Source organism: Alnus glutinosa, chromosome 12, assembly GCF_958979055.1.
Source record: "Alnus glutinosa chromosome 12, dhAlnGlut1.1, whole genome shotgun sequence".
NCBI lineage: Eukaryota > Viridiplantae > Streptophyta > Magnoliopsida > Fagales > Betulaceae > Alnus > Alnus glutinosa.
Window position 1 is genome coordinate 18,411,982 of NC_084897.1, and position 10,175 is coordinate 18,422,156.

Below are 10,175 nucleotides of genomic sequence, written 5' to 3' on the forward strand. Positions count from 1 at the left end.
TCTCAGTCTCTTTTTCTTTTGTTCATTTATTTTCTATATTATGTGTTCATACAGTGGCTCTCCATTTGAACTACCAATCTGCTGAGAAACATTATATAATGTTCATTGCATGAGACATACTGAAAAAAATATGCACAAAAAGTAATTCAGAGAACATAATGCATAATGACATATTTATTGACAAAAGGAAAAAGAAAATTGAAATAATGCATAAGAACGTACATTACATAAAGTTTATGAATGAGGACTTGGTGAAAATACATTCATCAAAATAATGCATAATTACATAATCAATGATGACAGAAAGGTTGGAGGACCAATCTTGTGGTCTGAAATCTGAAATCCTTTTTGTTTTCTAAAATGGAAATTCTTTCAGTGCATGCTTGAAATTCTGAACAATGTTGCTAATGTGCTTGTAATTGAGTTCTGGAAAGGGACCGGTAGATTGTGATCTTTTGTAATGAATTAAGGTGTAAAGGATGAATTTGGTTTAAGAGAATGAGAATGAAAAGAAATAATTAGAATAGGCTAAATTCAAGGTTTAACTGGCATCCTGAAATTGAAAAGAAAAAAAAAAAAAAAAAACTGAAATTCCTCTCTTATTTATTTTTAAATTGGATATTTATACAGTTTTGGACTAAAAACTTAGATTCACCGTCTTTACTTCTTCATTAGCTTTGGTAACAAAGAAAATTATTGCTCTAGTTGTAATTAGAGTTCCCTTTAATCACTAACAAAGTCTAAATTTATGTAGTAAAATATTAACGTGGAACTTAGCAGTAGAAAATAACTGTCTAAGTTGTTTTTACTTTGTATGCTAATGATGGGCTGATATGGCAGCATGCGGTTGATGCGGTGAATTAATAGAACTGATATGACAAATCTGATATTGTTATTTTGTATACGTGACACAATTTTGTAAGTAGTGTAGTGATGTCACTATTTGTACAGGTGACAAAATGATTAGTATGGTTGGCCGAACATAAACAAAGGTAGTAAATTGAAAAATATGTAAAATACGATGAACATAATTGACACTTTTGAAAACTCAACATCTAAATGTCTAAATTCTAATCATAGTAATCAATGCCGATGTTCAAGTCCTAGTCGTTGACAAATACCATAAATTAAGATAACTAAATCCCTTAATTTACTATAACTAAAATAATCTAAACTCCTTAATTTAATATAATCAAATAAAAAAAAAAAAAAAAAAAAACTATCCTTATCAGAAGCCAAGTATTTTTGTCGATTATCCCCTTTTTCTCGGGAGCAAAAAATTTATTGTATGAATTAAGATCCCCTCAAATTGTTTTGACCGAATTTGATAGAATTCGGACAGGTAGTTGTGAGTGAGCATTTATGGGATCCTCCTGACCAAATAAAAGTTCGGCTGCCCAACTGCTTATCCGGTCAAGTGAATCTCATAAATGCTTACTCACAACTACCTGTCCGAATTTTATCAAATTCGGACAAAGAATTTGAGGGGATATGATCCGACATAATCAGTGACGACCGACAAAATCTATGCGACTTCCAAACGTACGAGCCCTATCCACCAAAAAAGCGTAATGACATAATCAATGATGAAAGAAAGTTTAGATTCGAGTATCGTTCCACTCTTTACATTCCATATATATATATTTGCAAAGACAAATCCCAACAAGACATTGAGACAGAAAATCTTGAGAAGAGAAACATACATCTGAAAGATGGCAGAAGGCAACGATGTCCAAATTCCAAGAGTGAAACTGGGCAATCAAGGCCTTGAGGTAAATCTCCATTGTCATTGCTTGAGTTCCATTTCAATTTTTTACAGGAAATTTCTACGTGTATCTGTTCAAGTCGCATTTCTTCGAAAACCCATCTACATAATTTGATCTACTTTTGAGTTTTTTATGGTATCAAGAAGCTGATCGCACTCTGATAACAGAATTGTATAAATTCTTTCCTTGAGGTCTATGGAAGTTCATGTGTTGTCGAACTGATATTTGCTCAAGTTCCAACTGCAAAATAAATTGAAATTTCTAGGAAAGCTTGTGCATTTCATGTAGATAGATATTATATTAGCAGCTAGGATCCTGTTCTCAAGATCAGGTGGATCAGAGACCAATCTGTCCTGTATTGATATCATAAATGAACTCCATGGGATGAAGTTCATGGCTATTGAGTGGCTATGAGTTCTCATGATAGTTTTAAATCCCAAGCCTACATCTTTTGAGAAGACATGCGTCTACTCATTAACTATAAGTTTGAGTTTAAAATCAGGTATTTGTATGAAGGAAAGGCTAAAAGAAAATTAATCTGCTTTTGGGAGTTGCCAAGTACGTTTCTGTGATCAGAAGCTTTAGCATGTTATTAATATAGAAAATAGTAAGAAAACTTCGGTTAACCCCACATGAACTTCCATTACTTTTGCAGTCCCCCAAGTTTAAAAACTTTCAATTTAATGTATCAAACTTTCAATTTTTTGCATTCTCACCCCTCTGGCCCTCCCATTAAAATTTGGGGTTAAGATTTGGGGTTAAATCAGACTTTCAAAGGTTAAAATGACCCATACTCCAGTCAACTTTATAAAATTACAAAATTCCCTTAAATTGCAATTATTATTTTATTTTTTTTTAAAAAAAATGAGGGTATTTTGGGAATTTCCCATCCCTTTTTTTTGGATTTAAAGAAAAATCCTATGGAGGGGTGAGATTGCAAATTTTCTAAAGTGTGAAACATTAAATTGAGAATTTTTTAATTTTGGGGGGAGATTGCAAGAATGATGAAAGTTCAAGGGAGTTGAGTGAAGTTTTCCCAAAAATAATCCTGTTGTACATAGTATGGTTACGTATGCTATACTTTGTAACAACTTATGTGAAGCTATTTAGTCACAGGCTAGCTAGTTTGAGAATAAATTTGTAGAGAAGTGTTAAAAGTAAACCTATCTTGACATTTTGCTGCAATAATGATGTCTTCTAAATTCAATTGGTTCTTCAAGAAGAACTTCCTACTGCAGGCTGCAGCAAGGTTGCATCATCCCTAACTAAGTATAAAAGTCAATGGGCCTTACTCACTCTCAAAAAAGACGCCTTGAGAGAAGAGGGGTGTCCATGGCTTATAAAGTCTACAAGACAAGGATCTCTTAGCAATTTGGAACACTTTAACACGCCCCCTCACGTGTGGCATCTTTTGGCCAAACACGTGTTCAACAACGGGAGGGAAAGACACATCATTGTCAAAGGAACCTGCTCTGATACCATGTAAAAGTCTATGCTCAAAGCATGAGCATGTAATGGCCAAGCTTCTTTAGGTGCTTTTAAATTGGACCAACTTTAGAAAAGAGGAATGATTTTGTGGGAGGTGATCGATAAGCTTTGACATAGTTAGAAACCGCTCATGGCAGCAAGTTTTAGTGGGAATGAAAGATAATAGTATAGAGAAATTTAGTTATACTATGATTGAATTGTGTTTTGAGCTTATGATACCCTTAGAGGTTTTGGAGAGATTGAAGTGATAAGAAAGGATTGAGACTTTGGACCTTATTTATAGACTTGTTCTTTCTTCCATCAGGAGTCTCACATAAATTTGGACCTGCAGAAATAACCTATAACCATGAAAGATTAATGATAGGTTTCACTGAAAATATAAATTCTTCAAAATGCTATCAACTTATCAAAAATCTTGAGGTTAATCTTTTCAATGTTTGAGATGCATAGGTTCCAAGGTTTTAAGGAATAGTTTTCTCGATTAAAATAATTTTTGGTACTCAATTTTCCTTCCAATTCATTTTTTGCTAGCTTTATGTTGTTCATTTCTTTGTAATTCTAAACTGTTCTTTTCCGTAGGTCTCAAAGTTGGGATTTGGATGTATGGGCTTGACGGGAGCCTACAATTCTCCTCTCTCTGATGAGGATGGAATCTCAATAATAAAGCACGCTTTCAGTAAGGGAATCACTTTCTTTGATACATCTGATGTTTATGGACCCCATACCAATGAAATTCTGCTTGGAAAGGTACTCATCATCAATTTTTAGTTTTACTAGCTCAAGAAGTTGGATTGTTTTGTTGTGGTAAAAATAAATGTTGTCACTGATGTAGAAATATCTTCGGGATAGTATTTTCTACTTGTTCTGTTGTTAATGAACTGATTAATAATTGATCACCATGCTAAGACTTTGTGATATTAACTGGAAGAAGTTTATATCTTTCAGGCCTTGAAGCAGTTGCCAAGAGAGAAAATTCAAGTAGCCACCAAATTTGGCATCCAAAGAGGGGGATTTCCTCACATGACAGTGAATGGTAGCCCTGACTATGTTCGCTCATCCTGTGAGGCTAGCTTGAAGCGTCTTGATGTGGAATACATTGATTTGTATTATCAGCATCGGATTGACACGAATGTACCTATAGAAGAAACTGTAAGTGATTCTCTTTCTCTTTCAACTAGATTCCTCAAGGGTGGTTTTTGAATTCTTTTCAGTTTGTCATTAAAATGATCAAATTCTCTGCAAATTAGTTATACCATTGTGGAGATAGTGGGATCTAAATGGCAAAACTGATTAATTACGTCTTTTTGGCATGTAGATAGGCGAACTTAAGAAACTGGTAGAAGAGGGAAAAGTCAAGTATATTGGTCTATCTGAAGCCAGCCCAGACACAATAAGGAGGGCACATGTTGTGCATCCCATCGCAGCTGTACAAATGGAGTGGTCTCTCTGGACTCGTGATATCGAGGAAGAGATAATTCCACTTTGCAGGTTTGTTCAATTTACAGCCCCAGTTTTATGAAAGTTGCTCTCACAAGTCTCTTGAGTGCTTCAACTTCTAAGAAACCTTTGAAGAATGCTGCACAGACATGTTTATCCCTTCGTGATGTGAAAATTTATTTTAGACATAAGATAGTATGTCAATTTTTATTTTGTGTGGCTTTTTGACATCTTATCCGGAAGTATGAGAACGGTATCTTGATACCCTTGTGCATTCAGGGAACTTGGCATTGGAATAGTTCCATACAGTCCTCTTGGCCGTGGTTTTTTTGCTGGCAAAGGAATCGTGGAAAGCTTGGCTGCAAACAGTAGATTGGTATATGTTTCACCAACATTTTTCCCATCCATTTGTTGACTTTTGATGAATAATATTTGCCTGCCTAATTATTTAGGCAACTATATATTTTTCTTTCAGCAGTGCATTACTAATCAGGGTTAATTTGAATCGAAAATTCATACAATTAAACATGTCTATGCAGCTTCATTTAAAATAAAAATACATCCTCACTTATCCTATTAGTGTTTGTCTTAAGAGAATCTTCCCTCAAAATATTTTCATGTAAATGCATCAAGTTTTGTCTAATTTTTGAGTAATTGGAATTTTTCTTTTTATTGGAAAAAGTCTGTTAATTTTAAGAACCATCTGATAGAGAACTAGAGGATTTCAAGACTATTACCGTTCCCCATAATGATATTAATAGTAACAGGAAAAAAAATAAAGCTTAACTAACAGCCAGCTCTTTTATCCATAAGGCCATGCATCCTCGGTTCCAGGGAGACAATTTGGAGAAGAACAAGACCGTTTATACCCGAATAGAAAGCCTTGCTAGAAGGCACCAATGCACTCCTGCTCAGCTAGCACTAGCATGGATACTTGAACAAGGGGATGATGTTGTACCTATACCTGGTAAGTGACTTTCACCTTTTTAGTCCTGATTAGTTTAAATAAATTAGTCTGAAATGTGCTGAATATATAAGTTTTTCTCAGAAAAATGTGGTTGAAAAGAAAAGGAGGGAAAAAGAAGTGGCTGAAGTTCTATTCAGTGTTATTAAATACTGTTTCTTCTCCAAGTGTCCAGTGCTTTTTCCTTTTTAGGCTGGAAAATGTAGGATAAGATTTTAGAGGACATAAAGTTGACATAGAAGCCAAGCAAAAATATCAGAATTATCCCAATCCATGTGCCATAAGAATTTCCTGCCTGAAGACACCAAGTTCAGTATATATTACAAGAAACTCAAAAGAACTCTAGAGATTTTAGTTTACCCTAAGAGTATTCATTAATATGGTGTTAAGTTGCGGTCATAACTATGTAAGATTTGATTATGGATTGGAATTTGTGATCACAGTGTCTTAAAAGCATCATTGGCCATATCACTAGCTTGTGGATAAATTTGTAAATAAGTGGGAGGTTGGTTTTCAGAAATAGTAAATAATGAGTTAACCGCATGCATCTTATTTTGAGAGGGACAATAGCACTGTTCTCTAGTTTAAAGAGATCACATTAGCGAATCTGCTGAAGTTCATTAGCAATTCTGCTAAATATATGAGGATCTGTGTTCAGGAAAATGTAATGGAATTGATCAAGGCTTAGTTGAATTGAAATGAGCTGAGTTGAGTTGTACTAGAAATCGTAACGGCATTCGATTTCATTTTCATTTTCATTGGGAGGTCTAACTGATGTTATGAGTACATAGATGATGAAGCAAAATCAAATTTTAAGTCCAGCAATCATATTCGTAATTTTATTCAGTGAACTAGTTTGCACATTTTCAATCATATTCATTCAGTACACACAGCTGATTTAGATTTCAGTTCCCTTTGGAACTATTTTGTAAGATTGTTTTATCCAATGTGCCAAATCTTTTCATGGTGATGCAATTTCCCCAGGAATTCTGATGCTAATGCTTATTTATATCACCTTCTAAAAACTCAAACAAAGTTGAGACTTTGACCTGCGATTTCTCACTTTTCATTTTCCTTGAACTTTTAAAGGGACAACTAAGATCAAAAACCTGGATGACAATATTGGCTCTTTGAAGATGAAACTTACAGAGGCAAATCTGAAAGAGATATCTGATGCTGTACCCATCGAAGAGGTAGCTGGTAGTAGAAGCTTTCAAAACACGGATCATTTTCAGTGGAAGTTTGCTAACACTCCTCCAAAGAATTGATTGTCTCTACTTATACTGTCATGCATGTTGTCCACTTCACTTTGATAAGGCGATGCTTTTGTGGATCGAATGGCTGGATTTTTATGTTAATAAACCATCCGTATCATTCACGCTGCTAAGTTAGCGACATGATTATATAAACTTTTTGAGAATGTACTAATATTGTTGCTTTATATCACGCATTATGGTAGAAGTTTAAAAAACTTTTGGGTATGTTTGTTAACGAGTTTTGTGGGTGAAATTTGCCCAATGTACCCCAAACAATACCTGAAGGGGGTAAATAAGTTTTGTCCAAAAATTACAATTAACAAAAATTTAACGACCACACAATATCACCAAAATTAAGTAAGGCAGTAAAGATATCAAACACAACAATTTTGGTGACGGCGTGGAAATCATTGTAAGATTTTTTCGGATTTATAAAGCCTTTGCAGTAAGAATTGCACCCAAATAAACGACCTTCTTTTTTTTTTTTTTTTTTTTTTTTTTTTTTTTTTTTTGGTGTTGTTTAACAAAGATTGCGAGGGGTTTAAGAATGAAGGCATAAAAGGGGATCCGGATCCTCTCCACTTCATTAGAAGTGGAGAGGAGCCGGTTGATGGCTTGGAAGTAGGGGTGTAATTCTGGATTGGTTATAATCAGTGGGAAAACCGGCTTTGGGCATTGACCGGCTCCGGGTAACCGGAAAGTTCAAAAACCAGTTTGGTACCCGATTATTTATAACTGGATAATCGGATACCTGGAGCTAGAGCCAGGTATTAATTTTCTAGACACCCGGTTATAATCGTCTCCGAGTGTATAACAATAATAAATTAAAAAAAAATTAATAAATTACTCCCTATCCTTTACCCTAAGGTCTCGTTTGGTTTGCAGAATGATTATTCCATTAAGAAAATGAATAGCTATTCCTAGGAATAGAATGGTTATTCATACTCTTTAGTTTGGTAAGAACTCATATATTTTAATTGGAATCCAATCAAAATTACTAAAAAAAACCCTACATGTTTAAAAATAAAAAATAAAAAGAAAATCAAATTATTAAAAAAACCAAAAAAAAAAAAAAAAAAAAAAAAACCATATGTGGTTGACCACCCATTGGGGTGGTCGGTCACCCACCAAGAGCAAGGGGTGGCCGCGGCCACTTCGCAAATCGAGGGTGGCCGGCCACCCCCGAAGCCGAATCGGGGTGGCCTGTGCCACCCACAAAAGCATCGGGGGTGGTGCGACCACCCCCGGCTCCATATATGGGCTGGCCAGCCAACTAGTAAAGGGTTTGACTTTTTTTTTTTTTTTTTTTTTTTTTTTTTTAAAAAAAAAAAAAACAGAAATATAAAATAAATGATTTTTTCTGGAAACTATTGCATTTACTCCAAGGAATAGCTATTTCTCTCATTTTTTAGAGAAATATGTATTCCTCTTCGTAAATGAATAGGTATTCTAATGGGAATAATTATTCCAAGAAATAGACTCATACCAAACAAAAGAATGACCATTCCATTCCAAGGATCTATTCCACAAACCAAACGAGGCTTTAACGCTACTCCCCATCACCCCTTAAGTTCTTAACCCTTTCCTTCTAACTTCTCACAGTCTCACCCTGCGCACCATTGCCTTCTTCTTCTTCACAAAGAACTGATACTCCGTTTGTTTCGGCGTAAAATGATTTCTGGAAAATAATTTCGGCATTTTATGGTATTTAGTGGGGGCAAAAATAATGGTCAATGAAAATTGTTTTTAGTTTGATCGTAAAAACTTCTTTAATTTTTGGAAAACGATTTACAGTTTTTAAAACCGTAAATCGTTTTTTCGAAATTAAACTTGTTGTCTTTGCACGCACGTTTAATATTTGATTGTCGGAATCCGGCAATAGTCGATCGTCAAAATCTAGGAGGCACTGGAATCCGGCAACATCCGGCCACCGTCGCCGGATGCCGACAGACCAAATTCCGGCCGAAATTCGGCAATGGTCAGAAGCCGGCCGGATCTAGCCAAAATGGCCAGAATCAGGCCGAATCTAATCGGATCCGGCCAGATTTGGCCAAAAATGGCCGAAATCTGGCCGAATCTGATCGGATCCGGCCCAATTTGGCCAAAATGGCTAGAATCCGCCTGGGCCTAGACGAATTTGGCCAAAATGGCCGGGATCCAGCCGGATCCGGCCAAACATGCTCGTCGGAATCCGGCAACGGCGACCGGGCGTTGCTGGATTCCGGAGACAGTTGCCTTTTCGCCTTTCATAATTTTTTTGTGCGAGCCAAACACTAGAAAATATTTTCGAGAAAATTATTTTTTTTGAAAATGATTTATGATTTTCTCGAAAATATTTTCGTCGAAAAAATTTTATGATGGAAATCATTTTACTTCGAAACAAACAGAGCATGAGAGAAGACATCTTCTTTTTCACACTATCAAACCTTTGGGCCCTTCACACTCGATCCTCTCCACTGTCAAACCCATGACTCCACTGCCCTCGCCATCTGACACGTCACCACCGTCTGATCCCTGTCCTTGTACACACGTTTTCTACTTCGGCCTTACCCCTATTACCCTTTACCCTAATACACGGATGCACTACACCCCTTTCCTTCTCTTCCGCCTTTTCTTTCTTTTCCCACTTCTCACAAAGTCTCTGCGGCGCCTTCAGGCCCTTCACACTCATTCAGTTCTTCAATTCAAGCCCTTCACTTCAGACATCTTCTTCTCCTTCACTTCTTTAGTTCTTCAGTTCCCCCCATCAGCTTGCCTCCAACTCCTCCCACATTTTCCCATTCAGCGAACAGTCCATCTGGTTCGGTTCCCTCGACCTCGATCGGCAAGACGCCGGCTAAGTCTCCAACCAGTGCTTCTAGCATTGACGCAGCCTTGAACAGAGTCGCCGCCACCGAATTTGTAGCCTCAGTGATCTTGATTGGATCTTTGTTGCAGTAGATCCCATCAGAGTAATGTTTCTCTCGTAGGCCTCCATTGTCCCAGATTTACTAGGGTTTGATTCTAGTACTAGTTTTATTTTTATTTTTAATGGAGTTCGTTTGTTGTTTTTTTTAATTTATTTATTTGGGTTTGCTGGTGGTGATAGCGTTGGATGATGAATATTATTTGGGTATGTGCTCTTCATTAGATTGAGTTTTTTATTTATTATACAAACTCGGTCCGGATAACCTATTTCACCTTGGCTGACCAGGGTACTGGTTTCGGAGCCACTTATTGAATTTTAATAACTGGGGACTCCGGAGACGGCCAATAACCGAGAAC

At 36.3% G+C, this 10,175-nt stretch overlaps 1 protein-coding gene across 1 annotated transcript; it reads left to right on the forward strand.

The window, feature by feature from the left end:
* The first annotated feature begins 1,635 nt into the window (after positions 1 to 1,635).
* LOC133851458 (probable aldo-keto reductase 1) lies at positions 1,636 to 7,055 on the forward strand. The gene is made up of 7 exons (XM_062287893.1): positions 1,636 to 1,772; positions 3,834 to 4,001; positions 4,200 to 4,403; positions 4,570 to 4,742; positions 4,971 to 5,067; positions 5,505 to 5,658; positions 6,745 to 7,055. Exons 1-7 carry the CDS (start codon positions 1,713 to 1,715, stop codon positions 6,921 to 6,923), a joined length of 1,035 nt encoding a protein of 344 aa, XP_062143877.1. The 5' UTR covers positions 1,636 to 1,712; the 3' UTR covers positions 6,924 to 7,055.
* Positions 7,056 to 10,175: the final 3,120 nt, after the last annotated feature.